The sequence below is a fragment of the Ovis canadensis genome, chromosome 9 (genome assembly GCF_042477335.2).
Source record: "Ovis canadensis isolate MfBH-ARS-UI-01 breed Bighorn chromosome 9, ARS-UI_OviCan_v2, whole genome shotgun sequence".
Lineage (NCBI taxonomy): Eukaryota > Metazoa > Chordata > Mammalia > Artiodactyla > Bovidae > Ovis > Ovis canadensis.
This window is the reverse complement of record NC_091253.1, coordinates 48,994,635-49,022,134: the sequence shown is the minus strand read 5'-3', so window position 1 is coordinate 49,022,134 and position 27,500 is coordinate 48,994,635. Positions and strand designations below refer to the sequence as shown.

At 40.0% G+C, this 27,500-nt stretch overlaps 1 protein-coding gene across 1 annotated transcript in view; it reads left to right on the top strand.

The window, feature by feature from the left end:
• Nucleotides 1–22,143, top strand: part of CA8 (carbonic anhydrase 8) — an 87,551-nt gene extending 65,408 nt beyond the window's left edge. The window contains exons 8-9 of the mRNA XM_069601029.1: nt 986–1,155; nt 19,116–22,143. Of these exons, the coding sequence (XP_069457130.1) occupies nt 986–1,120 (135 nt within the window). The 3' untranslated portion in view covers nt 1,121–1,155; nt 19,116–22,143. The remainder of the gene's footprint in view (nt 1–985; nt 1,156–19,115) is intronic.
• Nucleotides 22,144–27,500: the final 5,357 nt, after the last annotated feature.

Sequence of the window (27,500 nt, the reverse complement as noted above, 5' to 3'; positions counted from 1 at the left end):
GATAATTTGACAAAGATAAATCAACTGCTAGATGGCAGTGAGCTTGGCAAAAGCTCATCATGTGTTTGCTTGTTGCTCAGACACTTCCGGTGGGTGGTGTCTGGCAGACTATGAGTTCTCAGGAGGTACAACTTGGCCAATTAGGGAGACTGCAGTGAGCTGATGGGAATGGTCTCTTGGGACTGTGGCAACCAATAGTGCATAACTGGAAACCCCGGGATCTGGGGAGGCTTCCTGAGAAGGGAGATAAACTTGAAAATCACTGTTGCCACAGGAAGATGGGCTTAAACTTTTGAAAAATCAGAGGCATTCTTTGCTCTTTGGAGGGCTCAACAAGCAGCAAAGGGAGTTTTTTGATGAAAAAGCCTCCATCTAATATATTTAACATATAATCAGTGTTAGCATACAGTAACACTGTGATTCATTATAGAGATATACTTGGGAAGCATTTCAGAACATTTCTTCATTTGTTCACTTTTTCTTATTATGTTACGGCAGACATAGAAGGTTTTTTTTTTTTTAGGTATTACAGATTATCTCCTTCTTATTTTTATCTTTTTAAATTTTGGCTGCAACAAGCAGCATGTGGGGATCTTAGTTCCCCTACCAACCATAGATAGAACCAGTGAACCCTGCATTGGAAGTATTGAATTTTAACCACTGGACTGCTAGAAATGTCCCCATAAGAGCTATTTGAAAGAGGTGTATATCATTTCTGCATGAACAGATCCAGCAGGTTTTGACGGTTATTTGGGTTTATCTGGAGGCCTTCCTACCTCTGCTTCTGTTGTCTTCTTTCCTCTTGTAGAGGTTGCGTCTAATGTCTTAGCTGTGGAAGAATGAACTCAGTTTTTCTCTTTTTTGAAGTTTAATTTTCTCTTTTTAAATGCTTGTAATTTATGCATATTTTAAGTCATCGATGAGATTCCCATCTTGCTCATGGCCGGTTGACAATTAATCTGTTTTGTTCTGCTTTTATTTTCAGATTGAAGAATTTCGAAGGCTGAGGACACACGTGAAGGGGGCAGAGCTCGTGGAGGGCTGTGATGGGATTTTGGGAGACAATTTTAGGCCCACTCAGCCGCTCAGTGACAGAGTCATTAGAGCTGCGTTTCAGTAGCCAAAGAAAACAGGAGCTGACGTGTCTGCATCTGGGTACGTGTGGATTAAGTGAGGAAACAGGCACACAGTTGGACCTGCATGTGAAAGCAGCTCTCATGATGAACCTGTTAATTTAACAGTGTGAATGCACTTCATTGAAATTTAGGACACATTCTCAAGCCCCATTCATTACAGGTCAGGTGGTTTGTAAAAATTTCATGCCCTATTAGGGAAAAATCTACATTCCTTATGTTTTTCCAGCAGTGCAGCCTTTCATTCTATTGATAGGTTTTGCTTTAATATCAGCTTTCATAAGGGAAGGCACTTGAGGCAGGGTAATGGTGACACGCAAGTCCTTCTTCTTTGGTACTTTGCTGTGTTGTCGTAGCTTGAAACTGCAGCTGTTATCTCCTGATGAATGGGGAGCATGAAGAAACGGATGGGGAGTTGTGAAGCCTCAAAGCTGGCCACTTGTCCAGTGCGGATTTGGTCATCTTGCTTATTGGGGTAGGTAGTGAGGGTAGATCAGGCCAGAGTGATAATACTTAACCCTATGGAAGTGATTTTATTCAATAGATCAAGAAGCACTTGGTGATTATATAAAAGCAGCATGTTTCTTTACTGATGGGATATCTAATACTCTATATATTTTAATGTATTGGATTCAATGTATGTGTTACTTACCCTTAAGGAGCTAACAAAATAAACATCACAAACAAGGAAAATATAAAATATATATAAATGCCTGCATACTGGGTTACTTCTTCACTTTGTAGATTGACCAGGGTCACATACCTAGGTCAGTGTGTTGCTATGAAACCGCTGCTTCCTGTGAGAAGAAAGTGCCTGTTGGAACAGTTTCCTAGGAATCAGGACAGAGCTCTGACTGTTTAGTGGTCCGTTGGGAGTATGTCTTCTCACTGTATGTCAGTGGTCCAGTGGATGGGGGAGTCACAGAGGAACTGAAATCTCTAGCCTCCAAGAGCTCACAGTCTGGGACTTCCTTGGTGGTCCAGTGGTTAAGACTTACCTTCCTGGAAGAGTGTGTGGATTTGATCCTGGTCAGGGAGCTAAAATCCCATATTCCTCATGGCCAAAATAACAAAGTGTAAAACAGAGGCAACATTGTAACAAATTCAATAAAGACTTCAAAAATTGTCCACATCAAAAGTTATTTTAAAAAACAAAGCTTAAGCCTGAGGTGGTGAGCAGGACAATGTAAAAACATTTCAAAAGTACAGTTACAAATTATAATAAATTCCATGAATGAGAAGAACAAAAATGTAGAGTGGAGAAGATTTTGGCTAGAGGGAATATCTTTGCAAAGACCCTCGAGGGTCCCCTCCCTGTGGAGATGGTAAGACTTTGATGCGCTGAGATGCCTGAAAGAAGCCCCCTGAGTCTGGGGTGTGGAAATGAAAGGGAGGGCCAGGCGGGGCCCTGTCAGCTGCGTTAGACGTCTTTATCTCATTGTCAATGTGTTGACATCTAAGGGTTCTCAGGGGAGTGGCCTGACCCCTGTATATTCTTAGGAGATCACAGTGGCTGGAGAATGAATGGACTGTGGGCCAGCCTGGGGGAGTAGAAAGGTATTTTAGAAGTCCATTGGGTAACCAAGGTGCAAGGCCTGGAGGCTTGGGTACCAGACTAGGAACAGTGCAGATGGAGAGAGTCCTTGAAAGTGAAATCTAGGGGTAAGTTGGATGTGAGGAAGAGGAGACGGAATTATCAGTGATAACAGCTGGGGTTTGGCGCTTTAGGAACTATGTAGGCAGAGTGACAACAGGGGAAGCTGGAGGGGATTCTGTCTGAGATGCAGAGATAGGACTGAGAGTGGCTTGTCAATCACAACAGTGGGTGGACCCCTCATGAAGGAAGCTGGAATTTCAAGAGTAGAGATCAGAAAAGAGGTCTGAACAGAACGTGGGAGTTGTGGGCATAGATTATGTGTGTCTGCACGTGTGCATACATATTATGTTCCAATAATACATGGGGATGACCTCATGTGTTCATAAAACCTTATGGGTTGCTTGATGACAAGTTAACCAAAGCACCGGGAAGTTAGGTCATTTACCCAGAGTTGCTGAGCAGTGGAAGTGGAAGTTGGACTCGGGCAGCCTGACTGACAGAGCCCTCTGTCATAAGCACTAAGGGTCGGAGGTCAGGAGCATCTCCACACTCGGGCCCTCGGGATAGCAGGAGTGTGAGGGATGTAGGTTGCAGTGGGCAGAAGTGGCGTTTGAAGGGAGGAGGTGGAGGCACCTTGTGATGGCGGCAGGTTCCCCCAGCTATCTTTTTTGCTCATGGTAGTGTATATATGGGGCCTCCCTGGCTGCTCAGCATGAAAGAACCTACCTGTAGCAAGAGACCCGCCTTCAGTCCCTGGGTCGGGAAGATCCTCTGGAGCAAGGCACACCTCCAGTGTTCTCATACGTACAGTATTCAGTATGGAGTGGAGTGTACCCACTCCAGTATTCTTTCCTGGAGAACGCCATGGACAGAGAAGCCTCGTGGGCTCCAGCGCATGGGGTCACACAGAGTCGGACACGACAGAGTGACTCAGCAGCAGCGGTGGCGGCAGCAGCAGCGGCGTGTATGTAGCAGCACTGCTCTCTCACTTCATCCTGCTCCCTCCTTTCCCCTTGCTGTGTCCACACCTTCATCCTCTAAGTCTGCGTCTCTATTCCTGACCTGGAAATAGATTAAGCTGTACCATTTTTCTAGATTCCATATATGCGTTAATATATTTTTCTCCTTCTGACTTCACTCTGTATGACCTTCTCTTGGTCTGTCCATTTCTCTACAGATGACCCAATTTCGTTCCAAATGAAGCCTTTTTTTTTTTAAACAAAAGAAATTCTGGAACTTTCTATATGAGGGGTGGGGAATGAGCCAATAGGTGGACAAGGATGAAGATGCTGTTTCTTGAGGGGCTAATCCTAGCAGTGAAGTCTGTGAAAAGTTGCCAAGGGATGGAATTCTAAGCACAAGCGTAGGCTGACTTTTGTTATGGGAATGGACACTTTTCCATGCAGTCAGAGGAAGGAAGGAGGTGGTGGTTTATAGACAGCGTTTTGTGACTTGCTTTACCGTTTAAGGGGGATTGGGGAAGAGCTGGGAGTCAGGGAGGGAAGCTGGAAGAAGTTGGGAGCAGAGGGTGGGGAGAGGGGTGCAGGCAGGACTCATCGGAGGGCAGGCAGAGAGGCACAGTGAGGCTGGTGAACTTGAGTTTATGAATTTATCCAGTGTAGGTTTGGTATACTCTTCTGTGAATATCAGTAACTATAAATGACACTTGGCTTGAGTTTTTGATCCATATCTTGCCCTCCATGCAAATTGCCTCTCTAAATATCTAAATAATTATCCCCATGTTATCTCTGTCTTACACACACATACACACACATACCCTTACATGTTTATGAGGAGATTGCATATATTTCAGATACATATGTTTCATATTCATTGTATGATAGGAAGACAATGTGTAATTCTCAAAGTTTTCAGTTAATTACAGTATTGATATTTTAAGAGAGAGGATGGATTGCTATCCTTGTCTTGGTGGCTGAGATTCTTGAAAGGGGGTCATTTTTCCCCAGATTCCTAAGAATGGTGTAGAAATTCTCTCAAAGAGGTGTTCACTTCTGACTGTATCCTTTCATGAATACATTTTTGATCCTTTTATCTTGAAATGTGTAATACAAATCTAGTCATACTTCTACATAAAAATTATATTGGGAAATCAGACTTATGGATGTGTGCTTTTTATTTGATATTTAATAATGCCCTAAGGCAGGTAATTCAAATTTTTATTAAAGTGAAATGATTTGACAGTCAGACTTTGAATTTAATGCATGAATGTTTCATTTAAGCTCTTAGAACTGAGAAGGAAAAAAAGTTTTTTTCTGATGGCTTTCTAAAAAAATGTTCAAAATAATTCAGATTTATTTTAGCTGTGCTTTACTAAAATAACTTTAGTTTGGGGATTTAAAATGACATTCATTTTTACATGACATGTCTAGACATCTGGAGGGTTTTGATAACCAAGACTTATTATTCCCATGAATCACCTGGGACTTTTTATATTACCATTTAAGAAGTATGAACTATGGTTTTGTACTTATTTAAAGAGTTCACATATAACTCATCCAGATACAAGGCTAGTTCAGATTTCTGGGAGCCAATTTACCCATCGAACTTTATGGATGTAGGAGAACCAAACCTTAGTAGCAACAAACCAGAAATAAGACCAAGCTTTCTAGCCAGTTTCTTTACTGCCCTTGGCATAATAATGTGACTTCAAAGACCCAGAAAGGGTCTCTACCCAAATATGAGGGTAAATTTGACACAGGGATCTTTCAGAAATACTTACTTTCTTTTTATTCCATTTTTTTTTTTGTTTCCTAATCTATTGGGAGCACACTGATCATTTCCCCTTTTAAGGGAGGGAAAGGAGATTATCTAGAATTTTTTGACATTGGTTTTTACAGAAAACAATTATGATTAGCTATAGTTACTGCAAACATGTGTGTACTTTAACAATATTTGAGTCACAGGGGATTCAGGCTAATATATGAACAGTCAGAATAGCTTTCTAAAAATTGACTCATATTTAATGAAACAAACAGGCAAGTAATTATTTCATTGGAAGGTTAGTATTATTGTATTTGACGCTACCTGTGACATTTATTACATCTAAGAAGATGATGTTATAAGTTGCAAAAGTACACATGGGGAAGAGTTCAGTACAGTCTGAATATGACTTCAGGCTCTATCATAATATTGATACTAGCCTTGGAATGAAATAATTACTTGCCTGCTTTTTTTTCATTAAATATTAGCCAATTATTAGAAAGCTATTCTGTTTAAAAATGTGCCTGTTTCCCCTGTGACTCAGTTTAATTGTTAAGCAGCACACATGTTTACAGTAACTATAGTTATAACTATTTTCTATAAAAACCAATGCTGCAGAACTCTAATTAAGGGGAAACTATAAGTGTGCTCCAAATAGATTAGAAAAAACAAAAAACAGAAAAAAGGAAGATGATAAAAGATAAGTAAGTATCTCTGAATGATTCTTGTGTCAAACTTACCCTCATATTTGGGCAGAGACCCTTTCTGGGTCTTTGAAGTTACATTCAGACTGTACTGAATTCTTCCCTGTGTATACTTTTGCAGTTAATCATGTTGTCTTCTTAAGTTTAGTAAATGCTATAGCTAGCATCAATATCTTATCAGTTTTCTTTTATAACCTGACAAAGTTGGAGGTTAGAAAAGGACAAGCCATTATGGAAAAGGAGGGGCTTTGTGGGGAAGGGATAATGTCAACTCTGAATGACCAAGGAGGCAAAAGCTATTATCCTTCCAGGATAAATGGAAAGCTCAGAGCCATATTTTTAGTCAGTAGAACTTGGACTTGACTCACTCTAATAATTTAATATGATATACAGCATTAGGGTGAGAAATGAGAGCTCAATGGATATAGCTGTTTTCTATTTACTATATCATATAGAATTGTCCAAAAATGAATGAATTTCCTAAAGGACTTCAAAATGATTTCAAGAAAAGGCCAAAAATACCAAGGGTGCTCAACCCATCTATTATGTGTTTATTGTATGATATAAAAGTTGTTATTAACCCAAGAATGAAAAATATCAAAATTGTATAGACATTTCTTCAAGATGACCGAAGAAGGAAAATAAACCTTCCTTCCATATCTGTCTCTTTTTTTGTGTGTGTTGAAATGTTAATAATTTATTGAGGATAAGATTGCTGAATGATTTATCCTTCCCCCTTCACTTGAATTTAAACAAAATTGTATTTGGGAGGAAGAAAAGAAAACATTTTGCAGTCATGGGTCAGCTTTTATGTTGAACATTAATATATTAGGACACCTTAAGTATAGTAGATTTCATCATTTTAAACTTCATATATTTTCTATAAGAAAGACACTGAGACCAGGGTCATCTCACCTAAACATGTTGTATTGTGTCTCTTTCCTCATGGATGCTCATTATTAGTATTTCCTCAACTCAATTTTAATTTTTCCAGTTTGGGGCTTATTAAGAAAAGATTGTTCACAAAGAAGCATTCATTTCATTTTCCACCTCATTCACTGTCAGTTCTTTCCAGCTCTTCCTTTCCATGATGAAGTTCATAGAACTTCACTTGCTCAGTCATGTCTGACTCTTTGCAACCCCATGGACTGCAGCACACCAGGCTTCCCTGTCCTTCACGATCTCCTGGAACTTGCTCGAATTCATGTCCATTGAATTGGTGATGCCATCCAACCATCTCATCTTCTGTCGTCCCCTCTGTCATCAAAACTTAGGAAAGCATGTTTGTCATAGACCCAGGGAACTGTGAAAACCCAGCACATAAAAGGGCCTTGCCAGAGGACGCTTGCTGTTGGAGTCCTCATGGTTCAGCCTAGCGGGCCTCCTCTCTTTGTAGGTGAATCACCTACACCCACAGCCTCTGTTACCACCAAATGCAGATAACCCTCATTCATATGCCTGCACCAGGCCTCCCTGTTAAGCTCTGGAATTGGATGCCCAACTGTTTGCATGACTTGTCTTCTGCATGTGCCAAAGACCTATATACTGAGTTTCAGACTCAGTATATAAAAGATTGAATTTATGATCTTAGTTTTTTTTGAAAAAAATTCTTTTGTTTCTGTTCAGATCCACTTGGTTACTTTTGTGTGTTTTTTCAAAAAATATTGATTTTTATTTATTTATTTGACTGCACCAGGGATTAGTTGCAACACATGGGATCTCTTTTTAGTTGCAGCAGGTGGGATCTAGTCTCCCGCCCAGGGATGCAGCCCAGGCCCCCTGCATTGGGAGGATGGAGTCTAGTCACTGGGCCACCAGGGAAGTGCCACGATCATCCTTTGCAGACTAGCCTTCCAGTTTTCTCATGGTCCATCCATAGTGCTGCAAATGACATTATCTCATTCTTTTTATGGCCGAATAATATTCCATTGTGTATATGTAATACATCTTCCTTTTCCATTCCTCTGTTGATGGACATTTAGAATGCTTCCACATCCTGGCTATTATAAATAGTGTGGCAGTGAAAACTGGGGTGCATGCATCTTTTTAAATTATATATGTATGTATCTTTTTGAACTATCTCTCAGTATATGCCCAAGAGTGGGATTGCTGGGTCATATGGTAACTCATATGGAAAACTCAGCAGTGGCCACAGGACTGGAAAAGGTCAGTTTTCATTCCAGTCCCAAAGAAAAGGCAATGCCAAAGAATGCTCAAACTACCGCACAATTGTACTCATCTCACAGGCTAGTAAAGTAATGCTTAAAATTCTCCAGGCCAGGCTTCAGCAATACATGAACTGTGAACTTCCAGATGTTCAAGCTGGATTTAGAAAAGGCAGAGGAACCAGAGATCAAATTGCCAACATCTGCTGGATCATGGAAAAAGCAAGAGAGTTCCAGAAAAACATCTATTTCTGCTTTATTGACTATGCCAAAGCCTTTGACTGTGTGGATCACAAGAAACTGGAAAATTCTTCAAGAGATGGGAATACCAGATCACCTGACTTGCCTCTGGAGAAACCTGTATGCAGGTCAAGAAGCAACAGTTAGAACTGGACATGGAATAACAGACTGGTTCCAAATAGGAAAAGGAGTACGTCAAGGCTGTATGTTGTTACTCTGCTTATTTAACTTACATGCAGAGTACATCATGAGAAACGCTGGGCTGGAGGAAGCACAAGCTGGAATCAAGATTGCCGGGATAAATATCAATAACCTCAGATATGCAGATGACACCACCCTTATGGCAGAAAGTGAAGAGGAACTAAAGAGCCTCTTGATGAAGGTGAAAGAGGAGAGTGAAAAAGTTGGCTTAAAGCTCAACATTCAGAAAATGAAGATCATGGCATCTGGTCCCATCACTTCATGGGAAATAGATGGGGAAACAGTGTAAACAGTGTCAGACTTTATTTTTTGGGGCTCCAAAATCACTGCAGATGGTGACTGCAGCCATGAAATTAAAAGACGCTTACTCCTTGGAAGAAAAGTTATGACCAACCTAGATAGCATATTCAAAAGCAGAGACATTACTTTGCCAACAAAGGTCCGTCTAGTCAAGGCTATGGTTTTTCCATTGGTCATGTATGGATATGAGAGTTGAACTATAAAGAAAGCTGAGCACTGAAGAATTGATGCTTTTGAACTGTGATATTGGAGAAGACTCTTGAGAGTCCCTTGGACTGCAAGGAGATCCAACCAGTCCATCCTAAAGGAGATCAGTCCTGCGTGTTCATTGGAAAGACTGATTTTGAAGCTGAAACTCCAATACTTTGGTCACCTGATGTGAAGAGCTGACTCATTTGAAAAGACTGTGATGCTGGGAAAGATCGAAGGCAGGAGGAGAAGGGAACGATAGAGGATGAGATGGCTGGATGGCATCTCTAACTTGATGGACATGGGTTTGGGCAGGCTCCGGGAGTTGGTGATGGACAGGGAGGCCTGGCTTGCTGAGGTTCATGGGGTCACAAAGAATCAGACATGACTGAGTGACCGAGCTGAACTAAACTGAACTGATGGTAACTCTATTTTTAGTCTTTTAAGGAACCTTCGTATATTCTCCGTAGTGGCTGTACCAATCTACATTCCCACCAACAGTGCAGGAGGGTACCTTTTTCTTCACACTCCTTCCTTATTTCCTGCTTGTAGTCCTTTTATGATGGCCATTCTGATCATTCTGATCCTTCAGTTTTAATTAAACAAACAGGCCAGTTAAAACTGGTTTTGGTAGCATACAATGCTAAAATAGTCTAGACAATGTCCAATATCTTATACAGAATCTGAAATATTTGTTGGATAATAACCTAGATAGCATATTTAAAAGCAGAGACATTACTTTGGCAACAAAGGTCCGTCTAGTCAAGGCTATGGTTTTTCCAGTGGTCATGTATGGATGTGAGAGTTGGACTGTGAAGAAAGCTGAGTGCCGAAGAATTGATGCTTTTGAACTGTGGTGTTGGAGAAGGCTCTTGAGAGTCCCTTGGACTGCAAGGAGATCCAACCAGTCCATTCTGAAGGAGATCAGCCCTGGGATTTCTTTGCAGGGAATGTTGCTGAAGCTGAAACTCCAGTACTTTGGCCACCTCATGTGAAGAGTTGACTCCTTGGAAAAGACTCTGATGCTGGGAGGGATTGCGGGCAGGAGGAGAAGGGGACAACAGAGGATGAGATGGCTGGATGGCATCACGGACTCGATGGATGTGAGTCTGAGTGAACTCCGGGAGTTGGTGATGGACAGGGAGGCCTGGTGTGCTGCGATTCGTGGGGTCACAGAGTTGGACACAGCTGAGCAGCTGAACTGAACTGAATATGGAGGTTTCTCCTATCAAGAGATTTGACACTATGTAATATCATTTTCAGGCTTCCCTGGTAGCTCAGCTGATAAAGAAACTGTCTGCATTGCAGGGGACCCTGGTTCAATCCCTGTGTTGGTAAGATCCCCTGGAGAAGGGATAGGCTACCTACTTCAATATTAATGGGCTTCCCTGGTGGCTCAGATGGTTAAGAATCTGCCTGCAATGCGGGAGACCTGGGTTTGATCCCTGGGTTGGGAAGATCTGGAGGACGGCATGGCAACTTATTCTAGTATTCTTGCCCAGGAATCCCCATGGACAGAGAATCCTGACAGGCTACAGTCCATCAGGTCCAAAGAGTTGGACACGACTGAGCGATAAAGCACAGCAATACCATTCTCAGAATAAATTAATTGTTAAAACAGTAAAACCATGTTGGTTTTGGATGAGTCTGTTTTCTATCATGTCTGTATAGTCAAAGCTGTGATTTTCCAGTAGTCATTTACAGATGTGAGAGTTGGACCATAAAGCAAGGTGAGTGCTGAACAATTGATGCTTTTGAACTGTGGCTCTGGAGAAGACTCTTGAAAGTCCCTTGGACTGCAAGGAGATCAAACCAGTCAATCCTAAAGGAAATCAACCCTGAATATTTATTGGAAGAACTGATGCTGAAGCTGAAGCTCCAATACTTTGGTCACCTAATGCAAAGAGCCAACTCTTTGGAAAAGACTCTGATGCTGGGAAAGATTGAAAACAGGAGGAGAAGGGAATGACGGAGGATGAGATGCTTGGATGGCATCACAGACTCAATGGGCATGAGTTTGAATAAACTCTGGGAGATGGTGACAGACAGGGAAACCTGGTGTGCTGCAGTCCATGGGGTTGCAAACAGTTAGACACGACTTATCGACTGAAAAACAACAAATTTTCTATCACATTGCTTCTTTAAATGCCTGCGCAATTTCTAAATTCTTATACTTTTAGTGGTTAGAAACTCACAAGTTTTGATGGCTTGTCTGTAGAATATATTTTCAAAGACATCTTAGAAGCGTGGAGTTGAATTGGATCTCAGAAAGTTATTTAATCTAGTCTTCTGCCTGAAGAGGCCTTCAACTAAATTATTACAGATGGTTGATTTCCATATCTAGGAATAGCAAACAAACCTTCATTGTATGAGATACCTACTTCAGAGGTTTTTTATTTTAACTCTTGCATAATGCAAAAGGAAAAATAAAAACAAAAAAACCTCAAGAAATAGTCTCCTGGTAAAGTATGAACTGAATTGGAGCACCATTTTGATAGTAATATTTTTTATGGTTTACCATAAATGAATATTTTTGATGAATGTATTCCAAGATTTATGTTTTTCTTGTGTTAGCAGCATGTGAGATTTCCAGTAACCTTTATGGTACAGAGAAGCTCATGTAATTTTTCACAAACATGAATGAATGTTGATTTTAATTTTAGTCGAGGTACAACCAATGGTTCTCTAATGGTATCTTTTATTTCAAGAATGATTATGTTTAGTGGGTCCCAGCAATAAAATCACTGTAATGAGGAATAAAAGATTGTAAATAAGAATAACAGTGTTATTAATCATCTAAATTAGTCATTTATGGCACATTTCTTGACCTGAAATATTTCCATAGGAAATAATGCTAAAATCCACATTTACTTATAATTAGACATAATACAGATCTGCTCCTTAAAATAGTTGCTCAAATCCCAATTCAACTTAATTTCATTGACTTTGATTCCTGGACTGAAAGCATTAAACTTGAACCTAGTGAAAAATGTGTAATATGTGCATTCAATTAAGAAGTAATTAGATACTCAATCACCCTTACAACACACTTGGGATTAGGGAAGAAGGAAGAAAAATGTGACTCACTGTTGTGTATAAAACAGTTCTGTTAATGAGTTTAGTGCTAATTGAGATTGAGAAAGTGTCAAAATAGCATAAGGTAGATTTGCTTGGGAAGAACTTTAAAAGCTAAATTTAGCGGTTTATGATACTTTGGTGCAGAAGCATTGGATATGACTTAGCAGTTAAACAATAACAACATGTATGCAATATACAAAGCAACCTGATGTGTTCTTGAGTTTTGGTTACAGTTTGAAAATGTGTTTACTTTATTATTTTATTTTGACTGTGCTGGGTCTTTGTTGCAGTTTACAGGCTTCCCCTTGTGCCAGCTTCTCATGTTGCGGAGCATGGTCTATAGGTGTGTGGGCATCAGTAATTGTGGCTCCCAGTCGCTGGAGCACAGGCTTAGCAGTTGTGGCACACAGGCGGAGTCGCTCTGCAGCACGTGGGATCTTCCTGGACTGGGGATGGAACCCATGTCCCCTGCACTGGCAGGCAGATTCTTTACCATGAATCACCAGAGAAACCCTACACCTTCATTCTAAGTGGCACATTCTAGTGAGCGATGACAGGAAAGAACGAACGCTGTTTTGTGTTTCAGACCCTGGGCTAAATTTTATCTCATTTAATCCTCACCTTGATCTCGTGAGGCATGTTCTTTTATTTTCATTTTAGAAATAAAGACCCTAAGTCTGAGAGGGGTTGAATAACTTGCTCAGGTCACAGACAGTACACTGCAAACCCAAGGTTCACACCCAGGCAGGTTTCATTGCAAACCCTGAGCTCTTTTCACTGCACATTTCAAATAACAAAGGGCATATAATTATGAAGTCCTTGCATATCTTTGCCTCCTTATCTCTCTTTTTTTTAAAAAAATATTTATTTATTTATTGGCTGCACCACAAAGCATGTGGGATCTTAGCTTGTCAACCAGGGATTGAACCTGTGCTCTCTATGCATTAGAAAGTAGAGTCTTAAGCACTGGACCACCAGGGAAGTCCTTCCTTATCTCTTTAGATAGGTTCTTAGGATTGAGATTTCTAGGGAAAAAGGACATCCAAGTTTTCACTTTTGGTATCACATTGCTAATATCCCCAGTTGCTGCTCAGTCACTCAGTCGTGTCTGACTCTTTGTGACCCCATGGACTGTAGGCAGCCAGGCTCCTCTGTCCATGGGATTTCCCAGGCAAGAATATTAGAGTGGATTGCCGTTCTCTTCTCTAGGGAATCTTCCCAACCCAAGGACTGAACCCATGTCTCTTGTGTCTCCTGAATTGGCAAGCTGATTCTTTACCAATAGCGCCACCTGGGAAGGCCCAATATCCTCTAAGTGTTAGGCTAATTTATGCTTGCATCATGGGTTCAAGGTGTTTTTGCCCTTTTAAAAATCGGTCACTTTATGCTTTTCACCTCTTTCTCATCTCCTTTTTTACTCCTCGCTGTCTTGAAATGTGTTCATCTCCATTTACCTATTGAAATTTCTGTGGCAAGAGTCACTCTTTGATTTTCTTTCTGTTCTTTTTCCCTGTGTCTCTAAATAGAACACATGCTCGCAGCAGAAAATTCAAATAATACATGATAGAATGAAGCAACAAGTGTCTCTCAAACCCTCCTGTCAGTGATGAGCACTGGGTTGAATGTGGAGGCCCCTGTGGCTCAGCGGCAGATGGATGGCTTGGGCTCCATTCTGACTCCACCACCAGTTATCTGTGTGGCCTTGACAAAGTTACTAATATCTCTGAGTCTCTTTCTTTCTATTTTAAAAAATTCTTTAATATTTTTTATTGTAGTATGAAGACTCTGCTTTTGGAGATTTTTTTACCGAATTATCTTACTTAAAGAGGGACACAGCAGTGGGTTATCAATTAGCTGAACCAAACTCCCTGAAACAAAGGTCAGCCAAGCAACTCTGCAACTTCTAAGAAGGACTCGTGTGCACATGTGCTTTTTTATTTTTGAGAGCTTTTCAGGAAGTTCTTCAGTGGTAATTTGATTTGCGCTCATTCCCTAGGGTGTCTTCATAGAAGATAATTTAAGGTTCAGAAATAGTCACATGAAAGATAGCATCTGTTATAATTATATTGAAATAGCTGATGATTTAGAAGACTTGTTAAGATTATGGCCTTACTTCAAGGTCTCATTATGAACAATGATCATTGGGTAATAGAAAATTTCCTTTTATAGTTAAACTTTCTTATTATTTATATATAGATAAATGAGTATTTGGAGGAAGTCCTAACAAGGGAGAAAGTCAGCCTGATTACCTTTGTATATTTCAAATGTTATTTCTTCAGATTATTATAGCAGGTAAATTTAAAAAAAAGTTTTTACAGTATTGTGTTGGTTTCTGCCATACAACAACGTGAATCAGCCATAATTATATATATATATATATATCCCCTTCCCAGTTCAGCCTCCCTCTTCTCCCCAGATCCCAGCTCTCTAGGTGATCACAGAGCACAGAGCTAAGCTCCCTGTGTTTTACAGCAACTTCTCACCAGCTATCCACTTTACACACAATAGCATATATATATTGATGCTATTTTCTCCATTTGTCCCACTCTCTCCCTTCCCCACTGTGTCCACAAGTCCATTCTGTATATCTGTGTCACCTTTCCTTCCCTGCAAGTAAATTTATGTTCTGATTACCAAATGATAGACTTATTAGAGAAAGTTTAGAAAATATACAAATGCGTAAAAAGGAGCTTGTGTATCAAATCATGCTAATCCATTAAACAGAAAGGCTTTTAGTTTTGTTTCCACCATGAAGTGTGTTAAAATAACAGGAAAGAGTTTTTTTTTTTTTTTTAAGTATGAAAACTTAAAAGATTAGAGAAAACGAAGAGAAGGCAGGAACAGTATTTTGGAAGCAGGTGGTTGTGCGGGAATAGATTTATCACACACGAGGAACAAGGTTGTTTAATGACGGTATCTCTCAAAGTCCCAGGAATTGGTGGCAATGGATGTGTCTAGAAGTTGAAGGAGGCTCAAATCATCTGGACTTGTTAATAGCTGTTGGAGAAGCAGTTACATCTTCAAGAGCCCTCCTAATCTGTGGTGGAGCCCTGGAAGTCCTTATGCTGTGATGAAGGCAGAGTTCCTCTTAGAGCACATAGGCTCGATTGAGGGTTGGGAAACCTTTCTGAAGACAGGGCGATTAAATAACATCTTTACGGTGCACCTCCTCCCCCACTCATCCGTCAATACCCTGGCAGGAAGACCTCTACTCAAATGGCAGATGTGCTTGACCAAAGTAATCCAAGGAAACAGGTGTGGGATCCAGGAAACAGGAGATCTGACAAAGGGGAAAGGCAAAGGAGATCCCCAGAGTGATGGTGAAGTGAGGTGGCCAGCGTGGAGGGTGTGAGTCTGGATATTAGCAGGCGAGAAGGTTCTAGAACAGCTTCCTCCAGAAATACAAAGTTGATAGACTGCGTGATATGTCTTAACTTCTTGAGAGGAGAGTCGGACAATTGTAGGCAATTTGGGATTGAGTACCTAGGTGGGGAAAGCTTGAGATAACAGTTCATTCCAGAGAAAACAGAAAGTTGTGCAAGAAAGGAAAATGAATGATATATTAATATAGGTAGTTCAGCTCTGAATAATATTTCTATTTTTGCTAAGTTACTTCAGTGGTATCCGACTCTTTGCAACCCTATGGACTGTAGCCCACCAGACTCCTCTGTAAACTGGAGTGGGTTTGAATTCCCTCCTCCGGAGGATTTTCCCAACCCAGGGATCAAACCTGCATCTTTTATGTCTCCTGCATTCTCAGGTAGGTTATTTAGCATAACACCACCTGGGAAGCCAGATAATATTTACATCATCACAATAAAAGAAATTGAATATTGATCCCACCAAAATTACTCTATACTGTATTGGGACATGGAAGGGAAGGGTTTACAGTGTGTGATGTGTGTGTGTCTGTGTGTGTGTGTAGAGTGGTGGTGGCTGAGAGAAGGAAAACAGGATCTATCTATCTGTCTTTTGTCTAATTGATGTTTTGGCCATGGTAGCTTAATTTTTTGCTTCCCTCATGGCTCAGGTGGTAAAGAATCTGCCTGCAATGCAGCAAACCCAGGTTCGATCTCTGAGTTGGGAAGATCCCTTGGGGGAAGGAACGGCAATCCAGCCCATTATTCTTGCCTGGAGAATCCCCATGGACAAAGGAGCCTGGTGAACTATGGTCCATGGAATTGCAAAGAGCTGGACATGACTGAGTGATTAAGCACAGTGCACACAGCTTAATTTTTAGAATAATTGGATATATTCTTAAAATGAAATTGAATTACTTTCATAAACTTGGAATCTCTGTCTCTAGAACACCCTTTCCCAACTGTGTTCTGCAGAGCAGTGTTCCCTCGAGATGTTTGCTTGATTAAGAGGTGACTGTTCCCATACATTGGGAAATCCTGAATATAATATTTTCCTTTTGGAGATTAACAATGCACATTAGCGTATTGGAGACAAATGATTTAGTGTGAAAGAATCATGTTTTACTCAATTTGATCAGAGTTTTCACTGTTTTTTTGACTATAGATCCATTTTTTCCACCTAACCTCCAGAGTTATGTGGAACATATTTGAGCAAGTGGCAGGGGGGCCTCCAGTTTATTTTCCTTTTTCAAAAAATTCATGCAGGCTGACCTTTAGGCTTCCTTTAAAAAGCTCTAAAATTCTGAGGCTTGACAATGTGGATCATCAGTTAGTTTTATGTCAGTCACTTTGATTTATAATTTGTTGGGTTATAGTTGTCAAATGCATATATAAACAGCATCCTATTTTACCTTCAAAATCATATCTTTGAGGCATAATCTTAAAATATTTGATTATGGCTCATTATCTTATTTGAAATTTAGTTTGGAAATATATACCCTAGCATTATTAATGTTTTCTAATAAGTTGTTCCATATAGGGAATACCAGCCCACCTGACCTGCCTCTTGAGAAACCTATATGCAAGCAACAGTTAGAGCTGGACATGGAACAACAGACTGGTTCCAAATAGGAAAACGAGTACGTCAAGGCTGTATATTGTCACCCTGCTTATTTAACTTCTATGCAGAGTACATCATGAGAAACGCTGGGCTGAAAGAAGCACAAGCTGGAATCAAGATTGCCGGGAGAAATATCAATAACCTCAGATATGCAGATGACACCACCCTTATGGTAGAAAGTGAAGAGGCGCTAAAAAGCCTCTTGATGAAAGTGAAAGAGAGTGAAAAAGTTGGCTTAAAGCTCAACATTCAGAAAACAAAGATCATGGCGTCCGGTCCCATCACTTCATGGCAAATAGGTGGGGAAACAGTGGAAACAGTGGCTGACTTTATTTTTCTGGGCTCCAAGATTGATGCAGATGGTGATTGCAGCCATGAAATTAAAAGACGCTTACTCCTTGGAAGGAAAGTTATGACCAACCTAGACAGCATATTAAAAAGCAGAGATATTACTTTGTCAACAAAGGTCCATCTAGTCAAGACTGGTTTTTACAGTGGTCATGTATGGATGTGAGAGTTGGAATATAAAGAAAGCTGAGTGCTGAAGAATTGATGCTTTTGAACTATGATGTGGGAGAAGACTCTTGAGAGTCCCTTGGACTGCAAGGAGATCCAACCAGTCCATCTTAAAAGAGATCAGTCCTGGGTGTTCATTGGTAGGACTGATATTGAAGCTGGAAACTCCAATACTTGGGCCACCTGATGTGAAGAGCTGATTGATTTGAAAAGACCCTGGTGCTGGGAGGGATTAAGGGCAGGAGGAGAAGGGGACAACAGAGGATGAGGTGGTTGGATGGCATCACCAACTCAATGGACATGGGTTTGAGTGAACTTCGGGAGTTGGTGATGGACAGGGAGGCCTGGCTTGCTGAGGTTCATGGGGTCACAAAGAGTCGGACATGACTGAGTGACTGAAGTGAACTGAACTGATGTGAATATATACATACATGTGTGGTCATGTGTGTGTACATATGTACAAGGAAATCCATACATGTATCATGTATGAACAACTTAAAAAGTATTCTATTGTATCATAGTTTATTAAAGAAGGAAATTGCTTGGTTTTTCTCTAGTTTTTTTTTTCTGCAGTGAATATTCTTACACATAAAATTTTTATATAATTAGGTGATTGTATCTCTATCATAAGTTCCAAGAAGTGTAATTTTGGGGGAAAAGTACATGCATAATTTTGATAGATACTTGTTGCCCAAAAAACTGGACTAGTTTATGTTTAGCAACTGTATGAACCAGTTGTGAGTTTCCCCAGCCCATCTGTTGTAACATGAGTAGATGTATTGAATGAAAATCTTAGCTGATATTGTTTTCTAAATGAGAAGACTCTTAGTTATCTCAAAATGTATGCTTGTTTCCTATATTATTCTGTATTTATTATTTCTTCATTTATTTAATAGAATTTGGGGACTAGGAAGAAGTGGTCTTTGTGCTTAGTTACCACCTGCAATTATTACACAGGAAATTAATGACAGCTACTAAAAGCTTTATTATTTTGCATGACATACAAATTCTTTGTTTAGAAAACAGTTCAAGCATTCATTTATTTGGCTTGAAAATATATGTTTCTATGAAATTTTGCTTTAATAGATTCTGTCAAAGAAATAAAGTTATGGTAGACTTTGTAGAAAAATTTCAGAGATGCCAAACATAAGCATGAAGATACTTTTGAAATTTCCACGTTTTCTTACAAAATTTCTCATTGTTGCTGTCTCTTGTTGGGTTGTAGAAAAGACTTTTCTGTTTGCTGTGGAAGAATACCAGTAACATAATTGACTCCTTTTTTGCCTTGAAGGAGGAAGACAATGGTCCTATGGTGTCCTTGGATAAGAAACGGAAACTTTGAGCTGCAGCTTCGGTTTATCCTCAAAGCCTGCATTGTTTTCTTTGTCTAATCCAACTGTGATGGACATCTGCGACAGTTGCCTGTACACGAGCTCTAATGAAATATTAGAAATGGCTGTACATTCAAATGGAGCCCCATATTCTGTATCCACATCACTGCTGCTAGTATTCACATTTTTGCACTTACTGTTTATTGCTTATGTGTAGAGGAAATGAAACTAGTTTTCAGAGTTATTGTTAATATGAATGCATATATATCATGTATTAACACTGAGACAGGAAAAATACATTTCCAGCATTTGCAGTCCTTCATTTCCTGTCTCCAACAGAAAATTCACTCATTCGGAGAATAATGTAATTCTTGATAATAAATTGAGAGTTCTGATCAAGAGCAGCATACAGCTTCAAAATGGAATGTGAAGGATTAGTAAAAATCTTATCCTGTGTTACTTTTCAATCGTCATACCATGATTAATGTCAGGGTGATTTGTTATAAAACATAATTTGGGAGTTAATGCAAGAACATAATACTTACTTTATATATTATTTTCTTAGTTAGACAATTTAATTGAATATACGAATCTAATCATATTTATTTGACATATGAGAAGCTGTGGTTTCTAGAAATTTGAGAAAGGTGTAAGAAATAAATAGGATAAAAAGCAGATACTTTATTTTTGTTTTATAGCTTTATTTTCCATAATAGAAACATAAATTTAATAGTATGGCATAATAATTAAGTGGTGTACATTGTGTAAGTCTTTAAAATATTTTGTTCTATAGGCTTCACATCAGTATATTGAGATATTTCTTTTGAAGATGATCAATATATTTATTTTAATTAATATTAAGTGCTACTGGCTAATTTAAGCATATGCTTAGATGCAATTAGATGTGGCAGAACGAGATAATTTATGTAAAGCAGTAGAGTGGCTGGCACAAAGCTAGTACTTAGTACATGTTATTAGTCGTCGTTATAATTATTCTTGTAAAACTAATGACTTCAGTAACATAGACCCAATTTTGAGGGATTTCATGATACGAAATATCAAAGTTAGAAATAATACAGATGCAGTTAGGTAGTATGTGTTGAGAAATTTTAGATGTGTTGGGTGGAGGTTGTAATAATGAAAAGCATTAAATGCAAATTAAAAAAAAATCACACCAACTATCCCTGAAAATGGAAGCCAAGATGGCTCGTGGTAGACACTTGGGCAGTCGGAGTCATATCTCTGGGGCTGTGGGTGGGGACAGTGGTTTGCTTCTTGTGAATTGACTCTCCTGCTTTGCAAGCAGTGTCCTGGGTCGGGGCGAAGCCTCTGGTTTTTTGGTTTTGTGGCTTGTCTTGCCCAGCATGAAACTTCCACCCTATGAATAAGCTGAGGTTAAGGTGAGCAAGGTCTTGGTATTCTCAGTCTGCCTCTGGGTGGAAAACCTCTGCTCTGTGAGTGGGGGTTGGGTGGAGGAAGGGGGCTTAGGGGCTCTTGAAATTTAGCCTCTGTAAACCTTTTAAGGATCCCTTGATTGAGGTTTGAGGGAAGAAGGAACCTCATCTTCCTGGCCATACCCACCTAAAATGGATATTTAATCCTACTAAACTGGAATGAGTGTGTTTATGGCTCAGATTCCAAATATTTTTACTGAGATTCAGGAGAGTTTTCTTGAATACATTTTTCTCCATTTGTTACATGTCCTTAAGAAAATTTATGGACACTTTGCATTTCTTCATCTTTTTTTTTAATTAAAGTTTTTCTTCTGGACCATTTTTGAAGTTTCTACTGGATTTGTTACAATATTGTTTCTTTTTTTTTTTTAATGTTTTCATTTTTTGCACATGAGGCATGTGGGATCTTAGCTTCCTGACCAGGGATTGAACCTGCACCTCCTGCATTGGAAGGCAAAATCTTGGTCACTGGACCACCAGGGAAGTTCTCCCCTCACTTTTAAAAGAAATTCTGTCAGGTATGGTTATATCACTAGGAAGCAAGTCTGTGGAGCTTCTCATGTGGCCATTCTGGCTGTAATGCTCTGTCATCTAAGATGGTACGTTACTCAAAAGGTTAGGCTGTCAAGTTCCTTTTGGAATTTTCACTTGAGTAAGCAAAACTGTGTGTCAAATACCATCATTGTGATTGAGGGTAGACTCATGCTTTTGGATACCTTAACGTTTCCTGAAAGTGAAGCTGACATAACAATAATAGTCATTAACCTACTGTGTTTATTACTTACTCTGAAATTTTCTCCATTTTATTTTTCTATTTAAGAGCAATTAATTAGTATGTGCTGATTAATGACTTTCAAGTCAGACCTCTACAAGACTGTGCCTCAAGATAGCATGTGCATGAAGAGGCACCCCAGAAATCTCATTTTCCTTAGAATCCATGCACTTCTGTTAGAGTATATTAATAGAGCAGATATTGATATGATAAAAAGCAACCTCTATTTACTTTCATACAGAATATTATTTGCATCATAGTATAGAGTATTATGTAAAAGATGAGGCATTGTACATCAATGACGTAACACAATCCCTAAAGAGAGGCTCACAGAAACATTTGTTTCTCTTGCTATGTTCCCTTCCTTTGTTTAGAGGTGTTTTCTTCTGCTACTCTTTTTTTTAACTTTTGGCTGTGCTGGGTCTTCATTACAGTGCTCAGAGTCTTCTCTAGTTGGGGCACACGGTTCTAGTTGCCCTGCAGCGTTATTCTCCAGTTAGTTAGGGTTAGATGTGGGATGTTGGTTCCCTGAGCAGGAATGGAAGCACATCCCCTGCCTTGGAAGGTGAAGTCCTAGCCACTGGACCAGCAGGACGTTGCTCCTGTGCCACGTCTGTGTGACCCTGGCAACTGACACATGACCCTTCACGTGGGTTTTTCTTTTTTTAAATGATAACAACATAGAAGAAAAAGTTTTATTGGAAACTTTATGTTGTGTTTGACTTAGATTACACTTTAATAAAGTACACTAGAAATTTTCTACTTCTGGTTATACAGGAATACTCATTTGGGGATGATGCTGTTGAGTTTTAAGAAACTTTTCAATTTCTAAAACTTCAATGAATCTGCATGAATGACTGACCTTGTAAGGCTTTTACATGGCCACCATCCAATGCAACACTGTAGTTTTAGGAAATTAAGGAATTTCTTAGCACTGCTCCAAAGACCTATATAAGCTTGTGTTATTCCCTTTTGGGCTGGATTCATTTCCAGAATGACTCTACTGCAAAATTCCTTTGATAAACTTTAACTGCTTTCAAATTACATTGGAATTCAGTCAACTTCAATAGGAATTTTCTTCTGAAATTATATTAGAATCTGGCAAAGGGAATTAAAAAAATGCATAATAAAGTTTATACATTGCATGAAAAACATGTTATTTTTTTATAACGTAAAGATGCTTCTTTGTGGCATAAAGAAAATCTGCAGTGTTATTATAGCAAAAACCTGGGATGAAAATTAACTCCTGGAAATTTCAGTCATATTAAATAAATTTCCTAATAGAAAAGCTGTTTTCAGCAAATCTTGTTTGAATAAAATAATCTTAAAAAAATCTTTATAATTAACATGTTTCCCCTTACTCTTCTACTCATACCTCATACTTAGAAATGATCTTTATATGACTAGTTCCAAATCTTTATATGACGTAGTTCCAAAAACTCAAGAAATATGTTTGAAGTCCTATTAGATAATTCACTTAAGTGTCTAGTGAAGTCTCTTATAAGGATTTTGCCTCTTAAGCTCAGCAGTTACGATGGTCAACCTCAAATTTTCATACATAACCAGAAACGTGAAGCAGTTTGGAAAATACAGGGACTAGGTAAGAAAAACCTATACTTCACAGATCTTGGTTTTCTATATCCACAGAAAAGAAACCTAAATGCAGTTTTGTGGGTCAAATGGTTTTCCCAGGAAGAGGAATTAATGCTTCAGAGCACCAAGGGGGTGATTTTCTCATTTACATTTAAGAAATGTTCTAGGTGGTACCCTCTTGTGCTAGATAAGTACAGGAGAGCAGTTAACTCCAAGGAGCTGTGCATCTCCCAGGGCCCAGGGCCATGCTTACTGTTAGTCCTTGCACGAAACTGTCTATTGGAAAACATTTCATGGACATTGTGCTGCTGCTGCTATGAAGTCGCTTCAGTTGCATGTGACTCTGTGCGACCCCATAAAGGCAGCCCACCAGGCTCCACCGCCCCTGGGATTCTCCAGGCAAGAACACTGGAGTGGGTTGCCATTTCCTTCTCCAATGCATGAAAGTGAAAAGTGAAAGGGAACTCACTGAGTCGTGTCTGACTCTTCGAGACCCCATGGACTGCAGCCCACCAGGCTCCTCCGTCCATGGGATTTTCCAGGAAAGAGTACTGGAGTGGGGTGTCATTGTCTTCTCCGATGGATGTTGTACACCTATTATTTCCCAGTGCAGTCCCCACCTTTGGGCTCCAAAGTTGCATTTCTCTGTTCTCAAAACCCCTTCCCACCCACTCCCCCCAGAAGACAACAATGGTCCATTGTTGCTAACGTCTACATCCTTGGCAAGAGAACATGTATTTCCAAAACCATCCTTGGAGACTTTTTTCCTTATTTCTGAATTACCAACAATTGGTCTGTATTGTTTTTGCCATCTCATGCCTTTGTATTAGATATATTTTAGTCATCATAAGCACGAGGTTGGGAGTTAGCTTAAAGGAGACAGATAACATTTAAGCCCAAAGAAGCTTTGTATTTTCCTTTCTAAATCATATTTTAAAAACTGGCCACATAGGTTGATGTAATTGATTTCTGGGGTTTCTTAGTTCTGTCCTCTGATTTAATGAAGGGCAACTTTCTTTCCTATTTTTAACCAGAGAGAAAAATGTGTCAGGTATTCATAGGGTCAAACCTATGCAGCTGATGAAGAATTATTTTAATTTTGAATTAATCTAGAATATTTCCAGTTTTTCTCAACAGTATAAGTCTCCACAACCACCTTGGAAGGTAGAAGATGAGTAGCAGGAAGCTTGGTACAGCTTCTCCAGCTGATATGTGGGAAGAGAACCACAGTAGTCAGTGGAGGCCAATGGCACCTCCCAGGAGGATGTGGTGTCTAATAAGAGAATGTATCTGGGGTGGGTGCAGACATGAGAGAATCCAAGTAAAGGAGCAGAGAATTGCAATGAAGCCAAACTCCCTGTGGAATGTGCAGATACAGTTGATAACAGCTTAGATAATAGTTCAGTTATAAAACAGAGACCTAGTTCTTCCTCAAGGCATATCCATAGTAATCTGATCCATATATTTGAGTTGTTCTGCAGAAACTAGGATTCTAACTCACCCCCTTGGAAGGTGGTGACTACACCCTGACCACAAGCCCATAGATTCCAGACTTGCTGGAACTGAAAGGCATTAAGATTCCTGAAACATTATCCTGTTTCCTTACTACCACCCAGTGAAAAGAAAGTCCACAAGCTGCAACCTTCAACCCCCAAACCCTTTAGAAACCCTTCCTTGAAAACAATCAGGTAGTTAGGTCTTTTGAGCATGAGTTGCCCATTCTCCTTGCTTGGAGCCCTGTAATTAATGCTGTATTTTCCTACACCATGGGGGCTTTCCTGGTGGCTCAGAGGTAAAGAATCCACCTGCCTATGTAGGATACATGGGCTCAATCCCTGGGTCAGGAAGATCCCACATACCATGGAGCAACTAAGCCCGTGTGCCACAACTATTACGCCTGAGAGAAAAATGTCTTTTTTGGAGCCTGCGCTCTGAAGCCTAGGAACTGCAACTCCTGAGCCTGCGTGCCCTGGGGTCCATGCTCTACACCAAGAGAAGCCACCACAGTGAGAAGCTGGTGTGCTGAAACTAAAGAAGTTTCCCCGCAGCAGTGAAGACCCAGCACAGCCAAAAATAAATAAATAAACTTATAAGAAAATAAGACATCTTTGAGGGCCAGAGGGATGAGTAAAAGTATGCTCCTCAATTTTTCCATCTACACTGATAAATCCTACTTTGTCATAATGACAGAACATTGAAGACAAATGAATGCAGTGCGTGGACCCTTCGCTTCATCCCGGTGTACACAGAGACCTCTTAAACCTGCACAGATATAGATTTCAGTTGTCCTCCTGCTACCAACCAAATGGATGACAGTAGCTGAACTTTCCAAAGGTTCTGCCTGAAAATATTCTAGCAAGAGAATCTGAAGCAAATAAAATAGATGGTCATTTGATTCATTGAGTCACAACCTGCAGTTTCCCTGGTGGGTCAAACGGTAAAGAATCTGCCTACAATGTGGGAGACCCGGGTTCGATCTCTGGGTCAGGAAGATTCCCTGGAGAAGGGAGTGGCTACCCACTCCAGTAGTCTTGCCTGGGAAATTTCATGGACAGAGGAGCCTGGTGGGCTACAGTCCATGGGGTCACAAACAGTCAGACATGACTAACGCTTTCACTGTCACATAAGCTGCGGAATTCGATCTGGTTCTAGTACATTATAATTGTGATAGTTTTGTCTTAACTGGATTTTAGATGAATCACTAAAAAAACGTCAGCAAGTGCTGAAATAGTGAATTGCAAAGGTAAGAAGTGGGCAAGACTTTTGTCAGCAGCATGCTGACTACTGAATTAAGTGACAAGGAGGCTTGAGGACTCCTGAGACTAAAATTCTTGATTCCTTACACATTGGACAAGTCCCTCCAATACAGGATGTCTGTTTGTGGGAGGTGATCCTCACACAAGTATGAGGTAACAGTAGTCCTTTTAATTCTACCCCCTCCACATTCCTAATTAATCGTACCATATTGGACCACTGCTTTATTTTGCTCCTTTTTATATTTATATTTAAAACCCCCAATGTATAGTATCACCATTGACAAGTTTTCTTAATATACACATTCCATTTATTTTCATGACCGCTTAGGACCAGTGAAATTTATGTAGCAACATATTATTATCTGCCTTTCAACTTCTGTCCATCAGAAATATTTAACAAATGTCCCCATCCTTTATTATAAAACTATCCCTGAAGCAAAGTGCTTTCATACTTGCATCTAACTGATGCATTGTCTTTTTTTGGAGATGCAGAGATTTCTGGAGAGCAGTCCTCTGACAGGGGTCCCTAAATGATGGAGAGAGAGGATTATTACTCACTGAGATGCCGCTTGGGATGATGGTTTGGCTCACTCAGAAGCAGAAAATAGAATAAAATGAGGTTTATGTGTTGTTGGGGTCAGAAAAGCCCATTACGATGATTTCATTTGATGCTTATCATCTAGTCTGTTGCCGTTGTTTACTCACTAAGTCATGTCCGACTCTTTTGTGACCCCACAGACTGTAGCACTGTAGGCCCCTCTGTCTAAGGGATTTTTCAGACAAGAATTGGAGTGGTTTGCTATTTCCTTGTCCATGGTACCTTTCCCACCCAGGGATCAAGCATGAGTCCCCTGCATTGGCAGGCAGATTCTTTAACAACTGAGCTGCTAAGGATGCCCCCACCTAGTCCTTAGCTGTCTCTAATACAATGCCTGTCCTGATGCAGATTTTTTTGTTCTGTTTTGTTTGGAGAGTGGGTATCTGTATCCACAAATGCATGGGCATTTGGGCAGTAGGAAGGGTACATGGCGGATGGTGTGGATGGCATGGGAAAGTGGGCAAAATCAAGCGCAGTAATTAAGCCCCTCTCCCTTATTTGCATCTCTTCTTCCTCTTTTGCTGCAAATTAAACGTGGTTGCTAAAGTCTAATATTTTTCCCTCAACAGTGAGGGGGACAAGGTACAAGTCTGCTATTCGTTTATTCAACAAACACTTTTACTGATTTCTTACTGTGTGTCAGTTATTGTGCTGGTGCAAAGAAAACTCAAAACTTGCCCAGAACACACCCAATTAGACTTCAAAAAGCCATAGGAGTGGCAAAAACTATATGTTCAAAAGAGAAAAAAAGACTGTCCTGAGGTGGATGGCATGTTTATGGAGAAGGTGTCATAGGACTTAAAAGGTGGTGTGGCAGGTGAGAGGAAGGGGTCCAGGTGTGCAAAACAGTAGGAGAAAAGGTGTGAAGAAAGCGAAGCCAGTGACCCTATACAGAGTCAGTGCATGAAGCATTATAGATGAATTAAAATACGTACAAGAGAGTGGAGAGATGTTATGATAAAAGGCAGGATGAAGGAGTCACCCTGAGGACTTTGAGAGCTAGATGATGATGTTACACCTTTATTTATAGGAGACTGGCTCAGCCAATAAAGAATCTGCTTGTAATGCGGGAGACCTGGGTTTGAAGAAGATCCCCTGGAGAAGGGAAAGGTTATCTACTCAAGTATTCTTGGACTCCCTTGTGGCCCAGTTGGTAAAGAATCTGCCTGCAA